We start from the raw sequence: 26,118 nt of genomic DNA on the forward strand, positions 1-26,118 counted from the left end.
GCTTTGTACAATTTACATAAGCACCCTTTAACTATACGGAGTTACTAATATATGACACCCAAAACAAAATTATATTTAACTATCTACATACTCATAGAGTAAGTAAAACACACCCCCACCAACAAACATCACAAAACAAACAAACAAACAAATGCCTAAATACAATTCCAAGGGGTTTTCTCCTTTCCTAAACCTACTACTCTAGTACTAGTGGGGCAGATCGTCCCTCGCATGGCACGTTTCGTTTCACCCCGTGGACGACAATCGTCATATTGCAGAAACGGCAATATTTCAAAAAAGGAGAGAAAGCACTATTTTCTTTGCCCTTCTCGAATCCTCCATGGGTACAGGCGGTTTAGAAATCCTTTTCCAAGTTTTCCTTATGCACACAAACTATTTACACTAAAACCAGATTACAATCTACGGGATTCCGAAGCTCCACGGACGGTATAACCCGATTGGAAGAAGGGGTTCATGGGGCCCCGTCTTGTGAGCTGCAGGCCGGGCTTGATGGTTGAGGACTTCCGGCGAGACGGTTCCTGGTTTGAGAAGATAGTGTATATCCGAGAGTACGAATACGGTAACTTTTACTCCGTACCTAGTAGAATCCTAGTTTCGCGGGTTCGATACACCCGGGAGACCGAGATCCACTTCCGGTTCTGACGGACAGATCGTCTCATCCATAGGGGGATAATCCAAGCTTGTCTGGAGTTGCCTTCGATGAGCTCGTCTTATTTCATGAATATAACGGTGCTATACTACTACAGGCATACAGAGCATACACGGCATCACACAAGTGTTCATGAACGGGTCATCAATTAATATTAAGTCTGCTACTGACACGTATCACCTGGACCGTGCAACTCACTCAGATCCGCTTCGTAACATCGTGAAAGTTCCAGAAAAGGAGTACACAATGATGAGGTCGTTGGTGATCCCAATGTCCATAGCCAGTACCAATAGCAAGTACAACTGAGGTCCAAGGGACCAAGAGGGATGCCTCCGTCATGCATCCCCCTCGATTGCCTTTGGACTCATATTCAACTCCAGCAAGCCACATCTCTCTCATCTCTCTCCCCTTTCCCCATCTTTCAGCATCTATCAACATGCGCGCCGTCCGGTAAAGTAGCCGCAACGGCTCTGTTCACGCAAGACATGTATAAAGCGAGCGTATGTGCAGAGGATGACCAGAAAATAAAATGTCAAAATTTGTCCCCTCTTCCCGTTTCTATATGCTGACACAGGTCGTAGCCACTAATGTATAACACGATAATGGGCCGCAATTATGCGACCAGTTGGTAAAAAGCACAGCGAATGTAGTGCATGTAAGAGGCGCCGTGTAATCCTTTTTTTGTTCATATCCATTCCCAGTTCCCAGGCGCCGGTAAAGCGATTGACGTGAATCTTAGGTAAAAAGTGCCGGCTCGAGTCCAGAATGGAAATAGACTCGTCCATAAAAATATGTAATAGGAAGGGTCGACAATCCGAATGGAATAATTGACATCCATCGGCTGCAGACGAATCGAAGGTGGAATCGAAGGTGCACAAGCGAGAGTCTCCAGACAGTAGCTATCAGGATATGCAGATGATCGACATAGGCCATAGAAAGACAAAAAAGGAAGCAGTCAGCCTATGAGGACATCCGCTCCAGGTAGCCACCGGGATTAATATTATCGACGGAGTTTCATCGGATCCAACGGACCAAGGCGCAATAGCAAGTCGGTCCGATGATTGGTATGCATGTACAAATCAACCAGAGATTATCCAGACCGATCCGGAGCAGGGTCGCAACCCTAACTAGATCAGGCGGAAAGAAGAAAAAAAGCCCATTAAAAAAGTGATCCATGCGTCAAAATCGCTTGATGCAAATAAAAGTTCGAAACATGTCGTCAAACATGAGAAACGCCGTCTCAAGAGACCTATGCTGGAAAGTCGGCAGGGGGTCGATGCCGACCACAGTATATGCACGTCGAATACAGTGGAAGCAGGCAGGTCGCTGGAGAAGGGGTTTAGCGACCGGCCTCGAGGTCGGAATTAGAGCCCAGAGTCTCGCCTTCCCACATGTGATGCTCGTCGACTGGGCTGAGGGATCCAGAGGACACGGAGGATGACGATCCAACCGTCCACTCGTCACTGTCCAGGTTGAAGTCGCCATCGAGGCTTGCGAGATCATAGCCGAACTCCTCTGCTGCATCGCCAATCTCGACGTAGTCGTAGTCCCAGCGGAACATCTTTCCGCTTTGGATTCGCGGCAGGAATCTGGCTTTGGTGAAGTAGAAAGCGACTGCAGCAAGGAGACCACCGGCGACCAGATCGACGGCATAGTGGTGCGATAGGTACATCGTTGCCCACCACATCCAGAGGGTGTAGGTCACGAACAACGGCTTGAGGCGGGGGAAGACATGGCTCATAAAGAGAGCGGCCAGTGTCGAGTCGGCGGCATGGAGTGAGGGGAAGGCACCGAACACGACCGGTGACTGCTTGAAGCCCGAAGTATAGAGATCAATACCAAGGAGCTTGTCAATGCGGGAGAGACCAGCCGCATTTCCAGGCATCGAGTAGTCTGCGGGAGCGAGGCCGTACAGGTTCTCATACCACGGCGGAGAACACGGGAAGACCAGCTGGATGAAGACAGCCGTCATGCTGATATAGCCTAACGTGCGAGCGAAGAGAGGCACGGTTCCAGGCGGACCGAAAATGAATATGATCAGAGAGACCACGAAAGGCGCTCCGTAATGGCAGAGGCCGTATGGGATCCACGCCAGCACATCCAATACGACATTCTGGTGGGCAGACAGAACGTTGCTGATGTTTGCACCATACAGAATGTTCTCCAGGGCGGGAAGGACACGAACCCAGATTGCTGGGCGCCAGTCGCTGGGAACGAATCTATCATCAGACGTCAGCTATCGAGATCGGTTCCAAAGGACAACAGGCACCCATTGAGAGGAATACTCACTGGCAAGCGTAGAAAAAGATGAGCCATGCGGCAACGGGAAGGAAGGGGAGAAAGAATTGTCGAGTGATGGGGAGGAGTAAGGAGGTGAGAAGCAGCGTAGAGACTGCCGTCTTGACGAAAGGCCCAGGGACCTCCATTACACAGAGGGAGAAGATGCCCAAGACCATCAATAGGAGGTATTGAAAGTCATACAGGGTCCATCGGTGCGCCTGTAGGGATTTCAAAGTATCCAAGGGCGAGAACGACGTCTGGAGGGATGCGATCGAGGACGTTGGAGACACGCGACTCCGCAACTTGGACCGCAGCTTCCTCCGCATACGATGCGGGACCAACAGCTGGATCGATCGCCATGGTACCTGGATCTGAACCTTTCCAAACTGGCCCTGTGTCCGGTCCTTCCATGACGGAAGGGTGGTGTTCATCTTTTCTGCTCGAGCCTCGTCACAGAGACTCCCTTGCGGTTCGGACAGCGAAGACAGGGAGGAACGTCACACGAGTGACCCGGGGAGCGTCAGAATCGTGGGAAGAAAGGAAGGAGGGTCTGTAAAGCGCGGGGGAATCTAGAGAGATTCGACCGCCTACAGCCTCAATCCAACCGGGAGAGTCTCGAGTCGAAGACGTGGTGACTGACGAATGGAGATATAGGCACCGGTTGCCCTGTCGTTCCCTCCGGAGAACCGTTCTGACGCCAAACACGATCGCAAGGGGGGTTGAGCGCGCGGGAGTCGCAAGACAGACACGCAGAGCGATGCAGAGACGGAGGAGTCGAGCAGAGAGGAGGTTTGAGGAGGGAGCAGGATCGACCGATGACCACGACAGCAAGAAGGAAAAGGGAAAAGACGAAGAGCAGAGCCGGGAATGGATGTCTAGACTATGAAGAGATTCTGTTCACCAGGAGAACCGAACGAATGGGGGATAACGAGGTGTGACGGGGCGGACAACGACGGGTACGGGTACGAGATACGGATCTCTGTTCTTGGCGGTAATAATACCGTCTGTCTTCCCAGCGGTTACTATCTACTCTACTTCTTAAGAGGATCGTTTTCTACGTTAATATTAAATAAATAATGACTGGCTCCATTCCCCGACGGAGATAATAATAACTCGCAGGTGGCCTAAAGCTCTTAGACTACAGATACTTGCATCGTTCGTACTCGTATACGAGGCTCACACAGCCTTCATTTTCTCAGCACTCAGCCTTGGGGCCATCGAGGTTGGCGTTGACCGGAAGAGACGGCGAACACGGAGGACACGGAGGTTGCAAGGGCCGACGGGAGTAAGTAATGGCCGGTGGTATTATATTACCGTACGAGACCAAGCATTATTAGTACTTTCTCTCCATTTCTCTCCATGTTTTTTCACAAGCGAAATTTGCAGGCGGCCGTGAGTCTCTACTGATTTGATTGGCGGACATGCTCCGCTCCCAGGCACCTGGCCCAATCAGGCATCGGGCCACCCCAGAGTAATCTCGCCTATGAGACGCTTGACCTGATCGGGCCTTGGCAGAGAAGATGCCGAGGCGATGATTCAATCATTCAATCCTCGATCGACCGGTTTTTTGCGCCCCCCGGATGACGTCCCACTGCGTTCAAGACTGATCCTTGGCCCCCAAAGTTGCCTCATGCGGTATTCTCGATGATAACTCGACTCACTTCTTTTTTCTGATATATATATGTCCAGTGACGCAACGCAGCTTGGCTGGAACGAGGCGCAGTGGGCATGGCAGAATTCTGAGATGGAGTCAGCATGACGCCCAGCGACCATGCCACCGTCCTCGTGTTGATTATCAGATGTCCTCATCAGGTGCCAGCAGGTGCATAAGGTATGGAGAGGAGAGATACGCAGCCAGGCTAGACTAACCCTATAATAATATCCTTATTATTATGGTATTATTATTGTTACGACTGTATACAGCGGTACAGAGGGATAAATTATACTATCCCAATCGGGCATATTCTCACGTCGGGCCGGCAACAACGGACTAAGCGACAAATTAGCGCTATCTAGTTAAGAAATCAGCGTCCGATCGGGCTGCTCATCGACCCGCTCAGTGAAAAGAAAGAAAGAAAGAAGAAAAAAAAAAGAGCTACATTAGAAGGCGAGAGACTAATTCGCTGCACCATGTGGGCACATCGCATCGGGAGATTCTACGGCCGTGTATGGAGTACTACTACAATAACTTACCCACCCTCGATAACAATTTTACAGCTTACGATCACTATCTATGGTAGAGTAACTACTATACAAAGTAATAATAATAATAATAATCCCTCAACGGTCAACCAAATCATATGTCGGGCTCTCTTCGGAAAATCGGAGGGTCATCCTCAAGACTGGACAATTGGTGAAACAACTCAAGGCGAGTCGAAAGAAAGCATCCCCAACACAACCCGGATGATCCGACTCGAACTCCCAGCATCTTCCAGGATCACGCTCTGGCTCGAGCGCGAACCGTTTCACGATAGCGCCCACGGCTGATCCATTCTTTCGTGGAACACGTTGGGGAACACTTGAACTTCCTTCTTGCAGCAACAAAACAGTTTCTGTGTGATGTACTCCGTAGATTCCCATCACATCCCGCTCATCCAGTAATACTGACACTACTATCATACTCTACATTTTCCCCTGGTGCAGGTCTGACGGTCAAAAGCGCCAGGCTGGTGAAATTCCCCTTGAGCTGTCTAGAGACTCGAGAGCCAGGGGAGCTAAAGGAGCTCGGGCCATGCTAGCAGCAGCTCAACGCCTTAGCCTGTGACGATCCAATTAAGCCGGCGCTTCGCATCCAAATCCCCCTCTTGAAACTAATGTAGACTACTGTACTCCGTATCTACTCCGTACATATTCCTATTTTATTGATGCGTCTTGGCGCTAAAACACCTTGCTTTCCAATAATGGCACCATATAGTTACAGTATGTATTATTACATGATCCGTACTGAGTCTGCATCATTCATCTCTCTGTCCTTGCATTCCTTTTTTCGCCATGTGTGACTGCAACACGTTGATCTGGGGTAACTAACTCCTTACAGGCAGCCGTCCAAGTCTCGCGGGGTTCGTTATGCGGATACACATTCCAGAAAAGTCAGATGTGCAAATGTAATATCGCAATAATGTTAGAGCATGACCTTGGCTGGATAACAGGAGAATGTGCTCATTCATCAAGGGATGAATAATAAATAGCAACGTAGCAAGCATAGTTAGTTACTGTCTGTTTTTGAGTCTATGGAGCAGATGTAAAAAATCAACGCTATCTATTGTTGATCTACTAAAAAGGCACCCCCGTAGTTAGTCACCTAAGCATAGATAACTAACTAGAGTATTTAATCCATTCATCTAGAATTATATATGCACATGCATTATTCCAGGACCATAAATCAATCCTTCCCCTACTTCCGAATCTGACAACGACCGACCTCTCTATCTTTTATTCTGTAGTATCTCCTCCCTACACCCCCCTGTCCCTCGTACCAGGCCATATCCGAGAAAATCCCGCAACGGTACCTGAACGACCGAGAATTGAAATCGTTCTGTACAGGGCATCCCCTGTTAACTAACTTATGTTGTTGAACCGAGATATATGATTACTCTATTCGTAGACCTGCATAAAAACTACCGATCTGAACCCATATCCCCTCATGAGAGCTTCCTTGATCACCGTTGTTACTATAGTACAAATAAATAGTCGGTAATTGTACGAGTAGATAATCGTGGCTAAAATAACAGGATATCGATCCCGTAATATTACACTCATGCCTCGTAATATATAGGGCCAAGTCGTGATTGAATCTGATCCCCAACACGTCACCTCACGCAGCATAGATATGTTGCCGATCGTGCCGTAGGAATTAATAGAGAGACGAAAACTAAGGTCCTGTCAGTGCGGAGCCAAAGAGGATCTACTACTATGGAGTAGACAGAGCCAAATTCGCAGGTGCTCCAGCCCTAAAATGACAGAATATGAGTCGTGGCAAGCTTGTATGTAGATCTGCGAGCAATGATCGTGACAAGCGGGGGCCGCGGGGTGGAAAGGGCGGGGAGAAGTGTAGGTTCAGTTGGGGGTTTTTTGGGTGGTTGGATTGACTCTAGGATCTGCTGTCATGCGCATATTTTTTTTGGTCTTTATGCATTATTGGTCTGGTAGCCTAGTTAGATTGGGTAGGACACTACTATGATAGCTGGTTGGTAGTATGGTTGCATTCGAGGCTTGAGTGTTGTTTTGAGGGCAAAGAGGATGACATGGTGGTCGTGAGGTTGTTGCCCAAATGGGACGGTTTCTTTTTGTAACTAATGCCATCTCCTTGCGGCCTGACTAAAGAGTATCTTACCTCTGTCTGTGTTATTGTGGGAGGATGTCGGGTGATCCTGTTTTAGTTGACTTCGTGTAGTTTAACTGATATGATCATGGTGAACAGAATTCGAGAATCTTCCCATGGACCGGGTTTGGATTTCTCTTTCAAGGGTAACAGTTTAATCTAACCTGACCTGGTAGCTTCTGTCTACGAATAAACGTTACAGGACATCAATACGAGAATTGGACAGTGTTCGGTTATTAACTATATAAAAAGCAGATTCCGACTGCTACCATCCTATCTCCGCGACTCACCCGACGGGACATCCAGTCTCGAAGTGGAAACACTTGTACAGGGGCTGGAGCAGCTATTCATATCCTAGTGCACCATCGCATTCAGTTGTCACTTTCTACTACGAGCTCAAGTTGCATACTGAATCACAAGCAGGAGAATAGGCATCAGACCGTCATGGTCATTAATCTATCCGACCGTGCGTACGATTTCAGTCTGAAATTCGGGTGTATGATCGAAAGCTGAAGCGACGAATTGAAAAAGGCACGTGTTTCCCTCTTCCGCCGATTATTCTGCAGGTCCTGACGTTCCATGTGTGTGATACCATTCTCTTCCCTCAATCTCCCAAGCGTGATTACTGAGATACGGATCTGGCGCTAGGGGCCGTCCAACAGCAGATGTCCCCTTGAAATGTGGATTACCTCCGTCATGGGACACGTTTAGGTCTTTCTGCGCAAGTTCCTGATCAGATTCATTCCCTATAGACGGTGATTCGCCGTTTGAGGAGACAGGAGTTAATGCCTTCGCCATCGGCCTGTCCATCTCATATTTTGTATGACCCGCAGCGGACTTCAACCTGTTGCCCTGCCATATTCTTGAGTATCTTAGACTAAAGCCCTGTCTGGACTGGTGGGAGCGTGTGTACCAATTGCTAACGAGCGGCTTCAGCGCAGGTATCGATAAAGCAATCAAGGTCCCACCGAGCTCAGAACTCTCAACAACTATCATGGGACAGTAGAACCAACTGCCGTCGTCTGTATTTCCTTCAAAAGTGAGCCATATTCGGACGAAGGAAAGAACGACGACTCTGTTATCAGCGACGGTCAGCTAGGCAACTCTTCCACATCAAGGATGAAGACTGAGCTCGACGGGTATACTGACAGAATGCCAGGGAAAAGCACAAAGGAAAGCTGTATCTTCCTCTTCCTACTCGCGTGAAGCCGCGCTATGAGGGTGGCTGGTATACCGAGCATAGCAATATCACAACCGAGAGAGATCCCTGCAATGACACCATAGACAGTTCCCCAGGGCAGACAGATTTCACGCAACCCAGCACTGGAGACTTGGAATGGATATGGCCACAGACCTGTAATAGGTCTACAATGTAATAATAGTAGAAAGAACTGGGCCAAATAACCAGCGACTATGAACGCTGTAGCACAGTGAATGAAAAGCTGGATCCGAGGATGACGTCCCACGAGTCGCAGATAGAATGCCAGACCTGATAACCGGCAGACGAATAAAGCGGTAACATAGAGCATGTGGGCGACAAAATCGAGTTTCTCTGACTTCGCAACATCAGAGAGAGACATCACATATGCAATGTAGTCGTAATGTCTGCCACCCCCTATCCTCATCACTGTTATGCCGAGAACGATGAAAACAAGATAGAAAGGCTGGATGGGAGGTCAGCCTTAGTCGCCGTGTATTATGCAATTTTTACCCGGAAAGTCCCTCATATCAGGACAATTCCTTCCATGGAAAAACATTTCAGAACGTGAGTGCGTGCTCTAACGATACTGGTAAAGCTCACCATCGTAGCTACTGCAATGGCATCATCTAATCCAAACTTCTTCAGGATACAACGACGTGCATAGCATCGTAGTATGATGACAAACGTGGTAAGTGAAAAGACGAACAGAGTTGCAATTATGGTAGGTTCATTTCTTTCCTGGGCCAAGTAAGATAGATCTATCCCCTTGGGGACTCTCCCGGAAGCTGCAGCATTTGCAATATTGTTAGGGATCTCAGCCATAGAGTTCTGATTGAATGAAACGACTTCAAGGAGAACTTCTCTAGTTGTATGGTTATATGACAGTAATTAAGGCAGGCTGCCTAACTATGGACATTGCGTTCAACTGCAATATGTAGAGACGTAGCCCCTATTCGGACCATTTGCGTCCCAACCGAGGGATAGACAGAGCACTGGCCTCATGATGAAAGAACCGCAAAAGCACACGTGAAGAAGATACGGCTGCCAAAGTCTCTCAAGGTTGTTCGAAGAACGATAAAAGACGGTGAGTTGTGCCTCTTCGAGGGAAATCTGAGGTTGCACATAAACGGACGGCAATCACGGGTGTGCTACCGGTTTCGATGAAAACAGTCTTGAAGTCCTGCGGCCCAGTAGATTGAGGGAGAACTTTGGACATTTATTCGTTGGGCTTAGCAGACGAAATTGTTTCACAAAATGTAGGATGATACGAAAAATTCGAAGCGGTAGTGCAACATTCAACTTGATGCGCAGGTGTACAGGATCGCCCGTTGCAGATGGCACTCGAAACTTCTGAGTTGGGACTGGGAGGAAAGATCCCACCAAGTTCGCTATTGGAGGTTCCCTGCTTTGTTTCCCATTATGTTTTGTTTGATCCGGCGCAGATATACATATCGCTTTTGTTAGAAAGGGACTTCATTGAATTGTTGCTTTCTATACTTAAAGCCGGGTATCTATATGCAAACTTTTATCGTGGAACCTTCTTTTCCCTCGTAACGCGTAGCCATGGGATTCCGGAACCTGGATATGTGATCGACGAGAATTCCTGATTCGAAGCGAGCTCGCACAAGCTTTTAGCCTTGCCCGCGGCACGGTCCATAACATCACCGAAGATGATGTAGATATTGAAGTGGTGACTGGCAATTGAATCTGTTCCCATTCAGAGAACATAACAAAATAGATAGCCTTGCTGGAGCAGAAGGGGATATGCTGCCTTCAAGCGGATGGCACATCGGGATATCAGGACCCTGAGTGTGGCGAATAGCGCTATTCTATTTTGTCCGTGAATGTAGCCTTGGCAACAGTATGCGAGAGAGGACTCGATGAGTGGAGTCGAGAACAGACTTATGAGACTCTCCGCGAGGAATCCTTTGCAATACCATCGCCCAACACGACGGTCCTAATGGTAACCAATGACTCCGGTCGACTCACTGGTCGCGAAGACTCAAAGTAGAATCAGTCTCCTATGAGAAGTGTATGCCTTCTGCGTTGCAGGCGTAAAGAAGCCGGAGGAAGTCGTTCTCATCGCATTTCGTCGCACGGCTGCTCGAAAGTCCAGTTGAGTCCAAGATTCGCTGGATCTTGTGCTGTATTAATTTCGTCACCATAACTCGCGGGACTTGAAGTTTGCCAACAGCCACTTGGGATCCGCTGGCAGCCTTTGTTCCTGCACTGCTGAGGGTGTTATTGCCCGTGCTGGTGGAGAAGAAATCTAGATCGTCGTCCAGTGATTCCGGTGTTTCGTCCATATCCATATCCTTATCCTCCTCAACATCCATGTCCCCGATTTGCACCTTTCCAAGAAGGAAGTCCGTGTCCGCTTCGGAAACATTTTCAGGATACATGGCAGCCCACGTAATCCAATTCTTTTCGATTAAAGCGCGCACCTTAGATGCCGTCCAGCTTGCACGTAGCGTCTTGTTCTTTCGTACGAAACAGATGCGAAGCATGCCATCCCACTCATCCCAACTAATCGCTGGTCGATCCTGCTTGGGCTCGATCTTGACGACACTAGACTCGACCTGCGGAGGCGGCGTGAAGTTGCCTTTGCCGACCTTCATGACATGAGAGATGCGAGCGAAGAACTGGGCATTAACGGAGAGACGGGAATATAGGGAGTCTCCTGGTCGTGCGATTAACCGAAGGGCAAACTCGCGCTGCACCATGAGAACGCTCATCTGCGGGGGATGCGGGGAAGAAAGGAGCTTGAACACTAGCAGCGAAGAAATCTATCACGGTCAGTCAGTAGCACTTTTCCCTGGAGAGTAGAAGACGTACCTGATATGGCGTGTTACTAATGCAAATGTTGCACAAGGGCAGTTTGGTCAGATCAGTCTTCGCAAAGTCTCCCAAGACGATTTGAAGTTTCGACTGCAAAGGCGTCCCTTGTACTCGAGTAGTAAGTTCAGCCGCCATTCTGGGGTCCAGTTCCACAGCAACGACCTTCTTCGCCTTTTCGAGAATTCGAGTCGTCAGGATACCCGTTCCTGGACCGATTTCGAGGACCGTATCGGTGGGTTGAAGATTCGCCTTGGCGACGATAGCATCAGCGATACTGACATTTTTCAGAATGTGCTGACCGATGTTGGTGTTGAACTTGAAGAGAGAAGGCGGAATACTCGGATCTGGCTTCTTATAAGGCGAGTTTGCGCTGCCATTGCGCTTGACCTTCTGCGCTTTGCCCATTTTGCGTGAGGATGACAGAGCTTTGAACGGCGTCGCGCAGGGATCCAAAAATTTTGTATGGGGTATTATCAAAAAACTTAGCCGCTTGGTGGAGGTCGGTTAGATAAGATAGGCTGATAGACCAGTCCTGTCACGTGACTGAATATAGTATGCCTGGACAATAAGTTTACTCGAATCTAGAGCTCTGATATAGTATACTTTTGAACTATAAAATGATACGTTGGTTGACTTCCATCAATACTTTATCTTAGTCAATCCATCATTTGTCTCGTAAGAGAGCTTATGGTATTATTTCACCCAGACGCAAGAGATAGTTGGTCCACTGAGGTGATTGGCTCTGTGGCTGTTTATGTCATCATTTGCAGTGAGGTCACTACCTCCAGTATCCTCGAGTATCATATTTGAATGAATTCACACGAGTATAAATAAGATCAAGATCAAGCTCAGCTATAGAAATATACTTTAGTAACAAACCAATTCATCAGGTTTCGGTCCCACGGTTCCTCGAATTTCGCGAATCGCATTGTGTTCTACACCGCCCTTCCTAATTATGCCTGACGTCTCACAAGAGCGAATCACTTTGTCAGATTGAGTTGGTAAGGCTTGATAAGAAGTGCAGGGTATGTCTAATATAAGCTTCTTGGCTCTACCATGCCTGAAGATTTGGACCCTTGAATGAGGACCGAGGAATTCGCTAGAAGAAGAACCCACGACACGACCGTCACAAAGCAAAACACGTACCTGATCCAAGAAGATCCTGATAATAACGGCGATACAAATGCAGAATTTCACTTGGGTCTCGACTGCTACAGCAGTTCTGTCTGCGTTGCGGTGTTTCTCAACAGCCACTGAGAGCAGTTTCGACCACAGCGGGAACTTCTCAATGGAGATCCTGACTGAGCCTTTCCCATACAGCTTTCCCAAACTTGGCGCGGATAGCTCGCAGTTGTTTCCTATGCCACTTTGTAATGGGTTCAAATTGGAGGAAGCTACCATTGATGAAATGCAAATAGCTTTGAGCACGGGTCAACTGACCAGCATGCAATTACTAAATTGCTATTTGGATAGGATACATCAGGTAGACAGCTATCTCAGGTAACGGGAATCATTGCATCATAATCATTAGAACGCAGCGTTTGCTGACCCCCTACTGGCCAGTTCAATACTTGAGTTCAATCCGGACATGTTCAAGCTGGCAGAGTCACTGGACAGGGAGCGGTCCGAAGGCCATGTCAGAGGCCCTCTACATGGCATCCCGTTTATCGTCAAGGATGTCTTTGCGACAAAGGATCGCATGCAGACTACCGCTGGCAGCTGGGCTCTTCTGGGATCAGTCGTACCGCGCGACGCCCATGTGATTTCTCGTCTTCGCTCAGCGGGAGCGTTGTTGCTGGGAAAGGCAGCATTAAGCGAATGGGCCGATATGCGTAGTAATAATTACTCTGAAGGATATTCTCCACGCGGTGGGCAGTGCAGGAGCGCTCATAACTTGACAGTGAACCCTGGAGGCAGCAGCTCGGGGTCAGCTGTCGCTGTGGCAGCAAATCTTGTTGCCTTTTCCTTGGGAACAGAAACTGACGGGAGTAGTAAGTTGGTACCCGGATACAAACGGCCATTGCAAATGAACCCATTAAGTAACAGCTGAATAGTTATCAATCCTGCACTGCGAAACAGCATTGTTGGTATTAAGCCCACCGTGGGCTTAACGTCTCGTGGAGGTGTCATTCCCGAGTGTTCACACATGGACAGTGTCGGAACGTTTGGTCGTACCGTTACTGATACGGTGTATGCTCTTGATGCCATCTATGGCCCAGATCCTCGAGACAATTACACCCTTGCCCAGGAAGGCAAGACGCCCCAAGACGGCTATAGCCAATTTATATCCGATCAGTCAGCTCTCAAAGGAGCAGTTTTCGGGCTACCCTGGAAGTCTTTCTGGGCTCTGGGCGATCCGGATCAGATATCACAGCTGTCGGAATTAGTGCGCCTTATTGAGGAGGCCGGTGCCACGATTATAAACGGTACGGAACTTCCCAATTACAAGACTATTGTGTCTCCCGACAAATGGGACTGGGACTACGGCACGACACGAGGATATCCCAACGAATCTGAATATACCGTCGTCAAAGTCGACTTCTACAACGACATCAAGAAGTATCTCTCTGAGCTTGAAAACACCAACATCCGCTCGTTAGAGGACATAGTACAGTACAATATTGACAACGTAGGCACCGAAGGTGGTCTTCCAGGAATCCACCCAGCTTTCGGCTCCGGACAAGATGGCTTCCTCGCTTCTCTCGAGACAAAAGGTGTCATGGACGAAACCTACTTCCAAGCTCTCTCTTTCTGTCAGCGTTCTACGCGGGAGGAAGGCATAGACGCAGCACTCAATCATAACGGGACCAAACTCGACGGTCTCCTCGTCCCTCCGGAACCAGGTCAGGCAGGCCAGATCGCAGCCCAAGCAGGGTACCCACTGATTACGATACCTGCAGGTATCACCACCGAATCAGGAATGCCGTTCGGCCTGGCAATCATGAATACTGCGTGGTCGGAACCAGCCCTGATCAAGTTCGCGAGCGCCATTGAAGACCTGCAGCGTCATTCGGGGACTAAGTATAAGCGATCTCAAGCCACGTGGAGGGGATATATGCGGCGCAATATACCCGTTATTAATGCATGATTCATATGTTTGCATCTTCGTACATGGACTAGAAATGAGGAAAGAGGTGTCTATACATAGGCTATTATGTTGATACTGCATAACCATTTGTATGTATGTGTATAACAAAGCCTAGACTACAGAGACAAAAATAGAAGCTAGTTTGGGATACAATATCAAAGTTCTCAAACTTTTTGTTATACAAGAAAATATTGTTACTTATCCCCCATAACCTTCCCATGTTAGTAGCGACATAGCCCTCATCAAACAATAGAGTCATTGTCCGCAGGCCCCTAATATTATCGCTTCTCTCGTTGTCACGGCATCATCTAAATAGCTGAACAATCAGACCTTGGAACCCGGAAAATCTTCATGCAACCTTATCAGCTGACAAGTAAAGAGCGGATATTTTCTTTCGTCGATAAGTTCTGCCGAATTCGGAAAATCGTTCTATAGCAACACACTCAAATCCTCAGCTAGTTATCGCGGAAGCTACAAAAAAAACACATCTTATCAGCAATACATAGGAAGTCACTATGTGCTCTTTCTTACCTTTCTCCCAGGTTCTCTCACATAGCGCATCTTGCGCCACTTGCCATAGTTAGAGGACAAAAACAGGGATCTTGTCCACTTCCCATTCCAATTCGCCCTGCCTGTCCGAGGGGCTCCCTGGGCAGTATGTACATAGATTGGACTGATGAAGTCTTTGCGGAAATTTCTAAGACTGTTGTATTATTGTATATTTTTTTGGTGGGATTCAAGTAGTCTGATGCTTGGATTGTCTAGTAAGTTCAGACTAATTTATCATTGTGGGTGGAGCTCGATAAGGGGAAGTCGTGGGGGAACTCTGGCAGACTTTGTGGTTAGGTGGGGAACCGAATAGGATATGTATTTAATTGATTTTTCTATCTGGGGATGCTACGCCCAGTGAAAAAAAAGGGGTTTTCTTAATGTTAGGTCTATGGCAGGACCCGACGATCTGTGAATACTGCTGAGTTTTGGCTACTGTGAATGAGTCAAGTCATGTCGATATATCACGAGAGGAGAGATATCAGGAGTACATTAGGCGGGTTTTCTATAGTTTCTTTCATATATGGTTTCTATTTCTAGTATATTTCTATCTGGTTCATATATAGAGCATAGTCAAACTCGAGACCCTTTTTGCTGGACCCGTAACAATCATTCCAGGTGAAATTCTTTCAGTACATATAACGCCATAGCACCCCATCAAGCCCAGTTTGTCCCGTTCTTTTAAACGTAAAGACATGAAAATAAAAGAGGTATATCCACGCAGAGAAGCACTCTATTTACTTACTGATGCTTTTCGTCCGGGGTACTATCGGCCAGAGCCTGGAATAGCTTCACCAGCGCCATGGCGGATCCTGCCGCTAAACCTCCGACTATTACCATCTGCACTCCACCGATGACTCCGCGGCGGATGTTACCTGCTCCTTTCCAGCCACTAACGTAGCAGGTCTTTCCGTAGCCGAAGAGGAACAGGGTGACCGCCATGGTAGCTATGGACCAACGCAGAGCGATGAAAGCGTCGTGAGGGCCGACGAAGAAATATGGAAGCAGAGGCACAAAACCGCCGATGAAATAGCCCAGAGCAATGGTGATGGCGCAGACAACGGCTCGAGACCCGGATGGCTCCGGGAGAGTATGATGGAAGTTCATGAGGAATGAAGGGAGATTGGGGGATTCAGAGAGGTGGGTGGTGAGTTCGCTCAGAAGGTTAGATGGGAGGTCGTAAGGGGCGAATATTTGTGAAATGATGCCGTCGACGGATGACGGGTCTGTCACCGTCTGCTCGCGGGTCTCTTTTAACGTTGCTTTATATGATTCCCTACAGGCCTTGTTAGCATCTGGCTCCATCCTTCATATAGACCATGACGGTCTTACTCTTCACTCTTGGCTCCCAGATATCCACCCAATCCCATGGAGATGGCACCAGCGATTAGTTCTGCCATTCCGCCAAAGACAACCACTTTCGTGTCGCCTAACGCAGACAAGCCCGCTGTGAGGGCGAATGGCACCGTCATGCCATCGGACAGTCCAATGATAGCATCTGACACAATCCTCGCATCAACGATCTTGAAGCTGCTCTTCTCATTGTGCGTTGACGATGTTGCGGTCGATTCCAGGTCTTGGAGCTCTTTCCGGAAGGGGATATGGACATCTTTCTCAGCGTCTCTGGACGGCGACTGCTCCCCCAGAGGGGAGTAACGGGAGAACATCCCCTTGAGCAGGGCCAACGACATGGGCGATTTGGTCTGCTCGTCGTGTGCTGCTGGATTGCGCCGTCTGTGACGAGTTGAATCTGCTTTGGACTTGGGGAAAGGACCCAACAGCTCTGGGAATTCGTCCAACAACGGAGAGGAAAACAATGGCTGTCCGCTGGGTTCTGACCTCAAGGATGCCATGTCTATTTCTTTCTTTTTTCCTTAAAAGAGGAAATCCTCGCACTGACCTTTCAGACAGCGGCTCATCTTGCGGTGCCACCGGGAACAAGCCGTGAACGTGAGATAACCACTAGTTTATCACATCTGGACCAGATCCGAGGCCCGCAGAGAAAATGTCTCGTGGAGCCCTTTTGCCAGATATCGATTCGGGTCATTCCGCCTCGTTAAACAGAATGTATGACGGCGTTGAACGTGAGCCTATCGAGTGCAGAACGTGATATGAAGAATCATGGCCTGCCAAGATCTTTGTCAGGGTCGGGGCCTCCATAGCCAAGTAGTAGTATTAGCGGCGCATGGAAGACGGGGAAGATACAGTATACAGATGGCGACGGCCCGTTAATATCGCACGTTGGCGGCATTGGCGTGTCTGATTTGACGGCTGCCGCGATCGCGCTAGAAGCTTTAGTAGACGGTAGATGAAGCTTCGGCGGGGAAGAAAACGCTTGTCTAGTTCCTCAAGTGGGATTCCCGCCTATCACACGCCCGCAGTTTCCAAGCTGAGGAGCTGTAGTAGTAGTACGTAGTAGCATTAATTAGTATATCTTCTTTTTGTTAGTAGTATACCACTTCAACCACCTTTTGCTTGGATCCCCCCTTCGACATTCAACTGCCGAATCATCCGAAAATGGGTCTAATGTCCAAGCTAGTAGCCCACGTGGTACTACTACGTTGTAGTATGTAGGCTTGACAACAGAGATCGATCGAGATCCAAATCTGTAGAATCAAGGACGAGACTAATTTATTCAAGAGTCATGTCATGGTTGTCGATGTATTTATATCCAGATTTCGCCTCACATGCAGACATCGACAAGTGCTCCACGATAAGACAAGACGGCCAGGAAGGAGAGACAATGGAGTCTAGGTACTCTTGCTATAACACTTATCTCGACCCTGGCTTTACTTGAGAGACCAGACTGAATGAAATAATATAGGATCTTCAGAATCATTCGTTTATTATTACAAACCTCAAAAATGCGGGTCCTGCTATTCTTTAATTTCCGTCCAACTCACTTCTTTTTCTTTTCTTTTCTTTTCCTTTTTCCTTTTTTTGTTACTCGAGCCTGATTATTATTATCAACTTTGACGACTATAGTGGTTTTCTTAACCATGTCCTCCCCGCGCTGGAGGATAATCTCACCTACACTGGAATTTCCGACGGACAAAATATCACCTACTATGTCACCCTCATGTCCCCTTACATCGCATCCCACAAACACCCTGATCAACGACCAAGGAATCATATATGTCTCGAGTTTCGCATACGCACAGAGCTCCATCCTGCATTTCCTTCAGGAAGTTGAGGTCTGGGGGTCTGAAAACCCGCGTCCAGTGGACCAAGATCTTTGAATAACGTCTTTGGCAATTAGAGAAACCACTCCTCAGAAGCTCTATACTCCCGTCTGTCCTGTCTAGTACTGGACGCAGCCGGAGCCATATTTTGAGCTAAATACTTTAGAATGAAGATGATTAATTACGCGAGTTTGTCATGATGGATTTTTGCTATTCCGAGAGGAAAAAGGATGTTGAGAGGATTAAATGGGACGCTGGATTCGATTTTGGGAAATGAAGAGAAGGTAAAAAGTGATACACACGATTCGATTCGACCTGATGATATGTTTATGATGAAATTTTTGATTGATCTTGGATGGAATAAGAGTCTTTCGACCAATGAGGTGCAAGGTCACCTTGGTTACTGATCCCCCTCGGGCAAGTATGCACTTCAAAATTCTCAAAACTAGGTAACTTGACTATCAAGTCAAGTGAAACAGCCGAAACCAAAAAGGCCAGGTACCAACATGCACTGTCCAGATAAAACCCGCTGATGCGAGGGAAAAAAAAAAGATGAATAGGAATGATGTATTTACAGAAATTACAACGCTTTAGAATGAACAAGAAGAGAATCCTGCTATGAGGGGCCCGAACGCCGTGGTTCCTTTTAGATCAACAATTCAAACTGCTCAGGGAACGGTCTGCGGAGAATATCTGCATAGAAAACGAATGCCGTTAGAAGGATACGTGGTGAAGAAATACGGCACGGGGATACTATGTGCACTCACTACTTTCTCTTCGATGCTTCCGCTCCGGATCCGTTTCCCCAAAGCCGGCTCTTGTAAGCTGGGAAGGAGGTGTGGTTCCACATGTTGACGAGAACACTAGATATCACGCAGTGCAGGTTAGCTTCCTGATTCCCAAGAATAAAACTAAATTGCTCCCTGGATAAGGAGTGCGTCTCTGGATGTAACCCACCTCTGGCTGCGATCCCTGTACGCCTCATCGGTCAACTCCTTCACTTCGACTTTGAGGCCGTCCTTGTTGAACATGATATGCTTCTTCTCCATCTTCGCTCTTGTCTGGTTGCTGACCTCCTGTATGATGCCGTATGCGACGAAGCCAACGACGGCGATGACGCCGATGACGACAAAGAGGATCAGGAGGGGAACGAGGTTCTTCAGTCCGACGGCCATTGTTTGTATGTAACGATGATGGCCTCAGGTTTCAAAGATGAATGTCCGGTATAGTAATCCAGTAGTTGATATAATCACTAGCGAGGGGCAGAGACGGATGCGGGGGATTGGCGATAGGCGATCGGGTGGAGTTTCGTAGATGTGAAAATCGTTTCTCGTTCTGTCCCGCGTTGCAAGGAATATCAGATCGGAGTGGAGGATTGATGATGACTGGTGCAGTGTTTTGTTTTGTCTCGTTGTTTCTGCGAGAAATCTACTGTTAGTGGGTTGGGTCTCAAAATCTCTTTTGTGTGTTCAGGTGGGCGGCGAGACAGAGTTGTTCCTCGTGACGAATTTAAGGTAACTAAAAGGGATGCGAACCTACTGCAATACGTCACGCGAGTAGCTGTATGAAGTATCGCTCTGCTATATCAACTCCACCTGACAGGAGCGACAAACAATCAAAGAGATATTCACACTTGAAGCGAGCACAAGAAATGGAGAAACACCACGAGATTTATCAGGCACAATTTCGACCGAGTTTGGCATCCGGATGACTGTCCCTTAACTGGGGGAGTGGGGCCATGGTAGGGCTTGGTTGATCTAGCGTTGAGGCTGCCAGCAAGTGGCCAGGATAGTTCGTTCCTTAGCATCATCCAAGGTTCCAACTTCCCAGGCTTCTTGAACTGTTCCTTACCAGCAGCTTCTCTTTATCATCCATGAATTAATTCCTTTTGAGCTAATTCTTCTTCATAACCATCTTCAGGATACGAGGACCATCATCTCTTCACCTTATTATGCCTACCCCTTCTGAACAACGCAGGCCTATGGTACAGACAATTTAACCTGCCGTACGCGTTCGGCGGTTCGCCCCCGGATCAGCAAGCCACAATCCGGTTCGTGAACTGCGCCAGCCACAGTGGACCCCGGTCCCTGGCCCCGAGGAATTCCCTCACGTCCAACTCCACGACCGCAGTGGTAGAGCAAAACAAGAAAAACTTGCGGCCAGCGCATGGTATTATTGCTAGTGGATCATCGTTATCATTTACCCGCGGGGATTTTCGTTTTGTTTGCTCCTCGTGTTCCTTCTGATTAGCGCCACGATCATGTTCTGTGGCGCAGCACCCTAAACTGCGCCGGCCCTGACGCCGCCCATGCCCTAACTCTAGGCATTTCCATTTTTAGGCTTCCCTGTGGTACACTAGTCTCTAGGGCTTATGATTTATGATTACGGAGTACAGCAAACACACGCCAGATAACGATGTTGGAGGAGGGCACTCGTAGGACGTCATCACGGGTGTCAGGTAAATCTGACTTGGCGTCATGCAGGGACAAGATGAGCTGGTAGCGGGAAATGAATTCTTCAAAGTGAGTTCATATGCAATGCATAGCCACGAAATATGCTGACTTTTGTTCATTCAAGGATAGGCCACATCGTAGCCGCTCTTCTTTCGAATCAGACTTCCGTACTTGAAGAATAGCCACGGAACAGGAAGGAGTGCGAGAGAGACGAAGGCCAAAAGGCTGGTGGCCCAATCGATCCCCAGCTTCTCGTACACTATGGACATCACGAGTATTAGCCTACCTATCGAGCATCTGACAACAAATAAAAGATGAAGGATAGGGGACCAGGCTTACTCTGCACCGTAAATAGCGGGAAGGAACCGCCCAGCATGTACCGCACGATTCCATTCGCAGCCATCGCGGATGCGCCGTTCAGCGGTCCATACACGTCTGTCAGGTATAGCGCACATGAGGTCTGCCAAAAGCGTCAGGGAAGAGTCTCCTTGATAAAGATAGCAATGTCAGGAACTCTCACAAAGGTCAGTAGATTTCCACATGCAAAGAAGACAGTCGCTATGACGCAGCTGATCCAGTGAATATCGGCGCGGGCAGTCCAGGCAAACCAGAAGAGCCCGACTGTCAAAAGGACACTTCCCAGCATCGCACCATATAAGCGATTCTCTGGGGCAATAGTACCATCACCGCCAGCAGCACGATTTCGCAAGGCGCGTCTAATGTACGCGAAGTCGTCGATAATTAGAAAAATTGCGGCAGCCGCCGCGCATCCCGCCGATAAACCAAGAAACACTAATCCTGCTTCGCCCACTGAAAATTTATACAGACCACGGAAGACCAGAGGGAATGCGGCGAAGAAGCAGAAGAGGACAGAGAAATTGAAGCCGACGTACAAAGAATACAGTCCCACAATTGGCTCGGTCAGAATCATATGGATCGGTCTCGCCAGAGTGACGGTCAGAAGGAATTTGATCGCAGGTAGACCCTCTGGTATAGGACTGCGCGGCAGCGGTTTACCCAGTTTCTTCAACCGTTTAGCCAGGATAATCTTTGCGTACGTTTCTTTTGCCCCCAGTGAGTATATCCAGACGGCCGCCCCGAGAAATATAGTAGTCCATTGCGTCCATCTCCAGCCTTTGAATTCGGCTACGTAACCGCCGACTGCGGGTCCAAGAGCTGGTCCCAGGAATGGGGCTACTAGAAACAAGGATACCGCTCTTGCGCGATGCATCGGTGCCCAAATGTCGAGATTTGTCCCTGCTCCTACTGCCAATGGAGGTGACCCTAGTATACCGGCAAGTAGCCTGCAGATCAGCAGAGAGGCCAAGTTCTGGGAGAAGCCAGCTCCCAAAGTAAACATAAGAGAAATAGGCATGCAGAATATATAGATGAACCGCCGACCGTAGGTCTCGCTGAGAGGAGCAGCAATCACTGGACCACAAGCGAGACCATATGTGTATAGTGTAATGGGCAGCAATGCCACGGTATTGCTGACTTGAAACCTTTCTGCAACCTCTGCATCACTAGGCGAGTATACAGACGAACCAAACGTCCTAAGCAGTGTCAGAAATGCAGATATAGTTACAGCTGGCGTTTCTCCTACTCACACTGCAAGGCCCATGAGACCGGGAATTGACATTGTATAGGCCTTTTTCCATATTCCCCAGTTATGAGGATTTTCCGGGTCATCTGGGCCATCAAAAGTTATCTGCGACGGAGGCTGATTCGAGGTATTCGAGGACACACTTGGTTGTTCTGCCGACTTCTCAACATCTACTGTCCGGCCGTGATTTTCGCCCAATCTTGTCTCGCTTGCGGCAAGAGAAAAGAAAAATTACAATAAACAGGTCACCTCGTAATACGAATTGTTTCATTAAGACTGGGTAATGTCCTATACGAAGATAAATATGGGCCGCCATGCCGTTTCGACGGGGAAAATACTTTCAAACTTCATTGTCTGCTGGTGAGTCTTGGAAATAAATTTCATCTCTTCCGCAGCGCGGCTGTAGAATTCGCGTCTGGCCGTCGAGTTTCCTGGGTGGATTGGGCTTCTTACTGACACTGCAGGGTCGATGATATATATACTCTAGAACACATCTCTCTGCTGGCCGTGTCTCACGGCTCTCCACGTACGAGTCACACCATCGGGATCGCTTTCCCACGCGGGTTACTGTAAGGAAGGGTTTCATTCAATCATGACGTTATCGGGATGGACCTTCCTAGCTGATTCGGAATCCGGATATATTTTCTTGACGACCACAGTCCACCCCTCGAGTGACGGCCTCGCTCCCATGAGGGAAATATGTCTTTTCGACACGGAGGAGCACTGCGAGATGTAATCACGTGGAACCAGCACAGGCCAACTCGGGGTAAACGAAGCGAATCGACGCTATCTAGGGGCATACAGCTCGGCGTGGTTCCAAAAAAGCTCCGCGTGGTTCTAAATTTTGCCCATTTCTTCCGCCTTCCTAAAGCAATCACTGGAACCACGCTGAGCTTTTTCTTGGCATAGGCTCGGCATGGTTTGAAACTCCCTGGAACCACGATGAGATTTTAGCGCCTATCCGAACCACGCTGACCTTTCTAGCCCTAAGCCCTAATTCCCTAATTCCCTAATTCAAAAATTCCCTAAGTCCCTAAGTCCCTAATCTGCCTAAAACCCCTAATCTTTTAGGCCCTAATAAGGGCATATGTTAAACATATACATAGCATATGCGCCAAAATTTATGAGGCATATGTTAAGTATATCCCCAGTATATGCTCATTAACCTATAATTATATAACACTAAACCAGATAGGTCAGCGTGGTTCCAGCATTTTAAAAGGGTTAGACTATAAATCTCAGCGTGGTAGCAGTAGGGCGTTGCAAAGGCGGGGAAAAACGGCAGTATTTAGAACCACGCTGAGAGATTTTAGAACCACGCCGAGCTGGCACCCCGCTATGTAGATTTTGAATGACCACTACTACCTGTGACTAAGCCCGGTCGGGCTTTCGGTAATCGCGGAGTCGGAACGTGTACTAGCGGTGGTATTTGAAATTCAAAATTTCATGAATTTCATAACTTTTTAGGTATTGAATTTCGCAACGAAAAAGTTTTTTGAAATTTGAAATATGCTAAAAATTAGTCTCTACTAATAGCTTATCTAGGAAATTAATAAGCGAGATTTCCTTAATTTGTGGAACTTGATATTCTCGCTTAATTCCCTGGTTTATTATTAGCGCGCCCTATATATAGTCTGTGTGTAATGCATTGCAAAAGGAAAAAAAAGGTAAAATGTCAGCATTTTATGAAATTAAAATCAAATTTCTAAAATGCACTATCCCTAATATGTACAAACGATGCCAGACCTTAGGATTAAGCTCTTTAGCGGCGACAGCCTCTCTGCCCGCTGTGAGCGTTGATCCCCGCAAAGATCCTCTTAATTACCTCATATAATAGCATAGAATTAAATAACAGAAGATTTATTTACAGATTAAGCGTAGGCCCTACCCTTTCACTGGTGAGGATATAATTAATATATTCACCGGCTTCGACAGGATTGCTGGGATTTTTCCAGCTTCTTGCAGATGTATCCCATTAGCGATCTATTTGTCGAAATAAGGTTTTACCTCAGGACAAGTAATGGATCCATTGGGGCGGGCCATCCAGGGCTCTGGGTCACACGAACCACTCAGATAATTCAGGTGCTCAGACCGCCAAGACGCCGTCCCTGGACTTTCTGCTCAGATACGGTGATTCGCCACTGAGTAGTATGGATATTATCGTCTCACTGGCTAGTTTCATCGGGTCGTGCGTCTCTAGATCTGAACGGATAATCGGGCGAGCGAGCATCGGGGTAAGAAAATGGATAATTGCTCCTCGCCTGCTGCCTTCCAATCACAGTACCGGTCGGCACTGTGGCCGATAATTCTGATCATTCATCGACTCAAGATGACTATTATTGTTTTTTGCGCTTCTTGTTCTCTTCTTTTCTTCATTCTATAATCCCCACCTTTCACGGTCATCGTCTGATCACGGTGGATTCCCAGGCAGGGTCGTGGCCGAAGACTGTTGATCGTAGGGTGGGCAATGAGTTCGGTAAAGTCCGGTAACATATGATGGACCCGCTATGGATCCAAACACGACAGGGAGCTTGTCTCCCGCTCGGGGCCATACCGGATCGGCGCCAGGTAGTGGAGCCTATGGCGGGACTGCTAGACCAGGATACATGATGCAAAGAACTTGATATGCTCAGTGAATCTTGTAGCAGAGGCAGGTCCAGAGTAAACCAAGAAGGCTATGAATGCTGTGACTGCCATTCAGGAACTGGCGTTGTTCCCTACTACCCATTGTTGCAAGCCTGTGAGATCGAGAAACTGTGCCCATGTTTTCATTCACTTTAATGTGTTTATTTTGCTCTGTAGATTACAACCTTGTCTCTGAGAGATTGCATTTCTCTATACCTAGTTGTTACAGTGGCCTAGATAATATTCTATAAGAATCTACTAATCCAGGGCTAATTATTATAGAATAACCTATGCACACGGAGTAGAGTAAGCCCTTGGTAGGGAGGTGGGGGGAGGAAAGATATCGGGAGGGCTCCCCCGATAGGCAGTTTACGTCGAGTTTGTGCACAGTATACTGTAAGTTGTAACTAAACGCTTGATAGCATTACAGATTATGGCAGATAGTTCTTATCTCTTAACCGGGACTATTTTGCAGATCTAGTGTAATTTGCGAAGCGAATTCATGTAGACTTTTAATGTAACCCTGCGGCGTAGTTTTCTTATGGATTATGTGGAATCTAGCATGTAAAATGATACCTCATTTCATTAACAGTCCGCTGCCCCACACTGATACGCGATCCACTGCGCTAACCGGCACACTCATCTTGCCTGAACTCAGGTTGTGTAGGGGGACCCTGTCATTCTAGCCGAGGAGCGTGGCCTGCTCTAGGTAGGATTACGTACACTACATGCGCTATGGATGTTAAACTCATGTAAGAGGGATATAGAATAGCATGGCATTAGTCCGGTTCTAGCAAGACTAATCGCTAGAGAATTGTACTTCCAGCGAGGCGCGCTTAAGAAGGCGCAGGGTGTCAATGTCACGTGATCCATGACTGCTACCCTGCGCTATCCATAATGGGGTTCTATATACAACGTGCACCTTATACAATAACTCCTATCTAAGACAATAGATAGGCAGTTGTAACCTTTAGGAGACTAGACTATATCTTCAATTCTATAGCACAGGTAGAGATTAATTAGATTAGATTGGAATTTATTCATTTAAACAGGCAGCAGAGTAATTAAACCCTTTCTATCTGTAAGAAGCGCGCGGTCTCTAGGGGTTCGGTTAAAGCTTATAAGGGGTGCCAGCCCGTGATAGCCTAGCGGCTATCATTTTGTGTAGTCTTTTTGGCTGAAGGGTTCGCTAGGACTAGGCTGGCGCCTAGAGTTCTCCATACACTATCCCTGTAAAGTCTGGTTAGAATAGCATTCCTATATTAATATTTTGCCAGCTAACCAGCATTGCTTTACTTTTTGGATACA

General features: G+C 47.8%; 7 protein-coding genes across 7 annotated transcripts; 1 reads left to right on the forward strand and 6 right to left on the reverse strand.

Annotated features, from left to right (window-relative positions):
- Positions 1 to 1,927: 1,927 nt before the first annotated feature.
- On the reverse strand, positions 1,928 to 3,606 carry C8Q69DRAFT_138026 (hypothetical protein). The gene is made up of 2 exons (XM_028625391.1): positions 2,960 to 3,606; positions 1,928 to 2,889 (listed from the first exon to the last, which is right to left on the reverse strand). Exons 1-2 carry the CDS (start codon positions 3,379 to 3,381, stop codon positions 2,010 to 2,012), a joined length of 1,302 nt encoding a protein of 433 aa, XP_028487132.1. The 5' UTR covers positions 3,382 to 3,606; the 3' UTR covers positions 1,928 to 2,009.
- A 3,933-nt stretch (positions 3,607 to 7,539) lies between these two features.
- C8Q69DRAFT_138078 (hypothetical protein) lies at positions 7,540 to 9,550 on the reverse strand. The gene is made up of 4 exons (XM_028625393.1): positions 9,073 to 9,550; positions 8,421 to 8,935; positions 8,061 to 8,346; positions 7,540 to 7,988 (listed from the first exon to the last, which is right to left on the reverse strand). The coding sequence occupies exons 1-4, from the start codon at positions 9,292 to 9,294 to the stop codon at positions 7,827 to 7,829; spliced, it is 1,185 nt and encodes a 394-aa protein (XP_028487133.1). The 5' UTR covers positions 9,295 to 9,550; the 3' UTR covers positions 7,540 to 7,826.
- A 736-nt stretch (positions 9,551 to 10,286) lies between these two features.
- On the reverse strand, positions 10,287 to 11,789 carry C8Q69DRAFT_138076 (dimethyladenosine transferase). The gene is made up of 2 exons (XM_028625392.1): positions 11,308 to 11,789; positions 10,287 to 11,258 (listed from the first exon to the last, which is right to left on the reverse strand). Exons 1-2 carry the CDS (start codon positions 11,713 to 11,715, stop codon positions 10,494 to 10,496), a joined length of 1,173 nt encoding a protein of 390 aa, XP_028487134.1. The 5' UTR covers positions 11,716 to 11,789; the 3' UTR covers positions 10,287 to 10,493.
- A 313-nt stretch (positions 11,790 to 12,102) lies between these two features.
- Positions 12,103 to 14,587, forward strand: C8Q69DRAFT_428096 (amidase signature domain-containing protein). Its single transcript, XM_028628453.1, has 3 exons — positions 12,103 to 12,810; positions 12,874 to 13,301; positions 13,365 to 14,587. The coding sequence occupies exons 1-3, from the start codon at positions 12,494 to 12,496 to the stop codon at positions 14,396 to 14,398; spliced, it is 1,779 nt and encodes a 592-aa protein (XP_028487135.1). The 5' UTR covers positions 12,103 to 12,493; the 3' UTR covers positions 14,399 to 14,587.
- A 1,101-nt stretch (positions 14,588 to 15,688) lies between these two features.
- On the reverse strand, positions 15,689 to 16,614 carry C8Q69DRAFT_485023 (putative vacuolar iron transporter Ccc1; the record flags this gene model as incomplete). Its single annotated transcript, XM_028631802.1, has 2 exons — positions 15,689 to 16,223; positions 16,280 to 16,614. The coding sequence occupies 2 exons, from the start codon at positions 16,612 to 16,614 to the stop codon at positions 15,689 to 15,691; spliced, it is 870 nt and encodes a 289-aa protein (XP_028487136.1).
- A 2,101-nt stretch (positions 16,615 to 18,715) lies between these two features.
- C8Q69DRAFT_138250 (hypothetical protein) lies at positions 18,716 to 19,530 on the reverse strand. The gene is made up of 2 exons (XM_028625398.1): positions 19,087 to 19,530; positions 18,716 to 18,992 (listed from the first exon to the last, which is right to left on the reverse strand). Exons 1-2 carry the CDS (start codon positions 19,302 to 19,304, stop codon positions 18,896 to 18,898), a joined length of 315 nt encoding a protein of 104 aa, XP_028487137.1. The 5' UTR covers positions 19,305 to 19,530; the 3' UTR covers positions 18,716 to 18,895.
- A 969-nt stretch (positions 19,531 to 20,499) lies between these two features.
- On the reverse strand, positions 20,500 to 22,373 carry C8Q69DRAFT_138237 (putative MFS transporter). The gene is made up of 4 exons (XM_028625396.1): positions 22,190 to 22,373; positions 21,103 to 22,135; positions 20,922 to 21,042; positions 20,500 to 20,841 (listed from the first exon to the last, which is right to left on the reverse strand). The coding sequence occupies exons 1-4, from the start codon at positions 22,219 to 22,221 to the stop codon at positions 20,702 to 20,704; spliced, it is 1,326 nt and encodes a 441-aa protein (XP_028487138.1). The 5' UTR covers positions 22,222 to 22,373; the 3' UTR covers positions 20,500 to 20,701.
- Between the last annotated feature and the right edge of the window lie 3,745 nt (positions 22,374 to 26,118).

This window comes from Paecilomyces variotii (genome assembly GCF_004022145.1).
Source record: "Paecilomyces variotii strain CBS 101075 chromosome Unknown C8Q69scaffold_2, whole genome shotgun sequence".
NCBI classification, from domain to species: domain Eukaryota; kingdom Fungi; phylum Ascomycota; class Eurotiomycetes; order Eurotiales; family Thermoascaceae; genus Paecilomyces; species Paecilomyces variotii.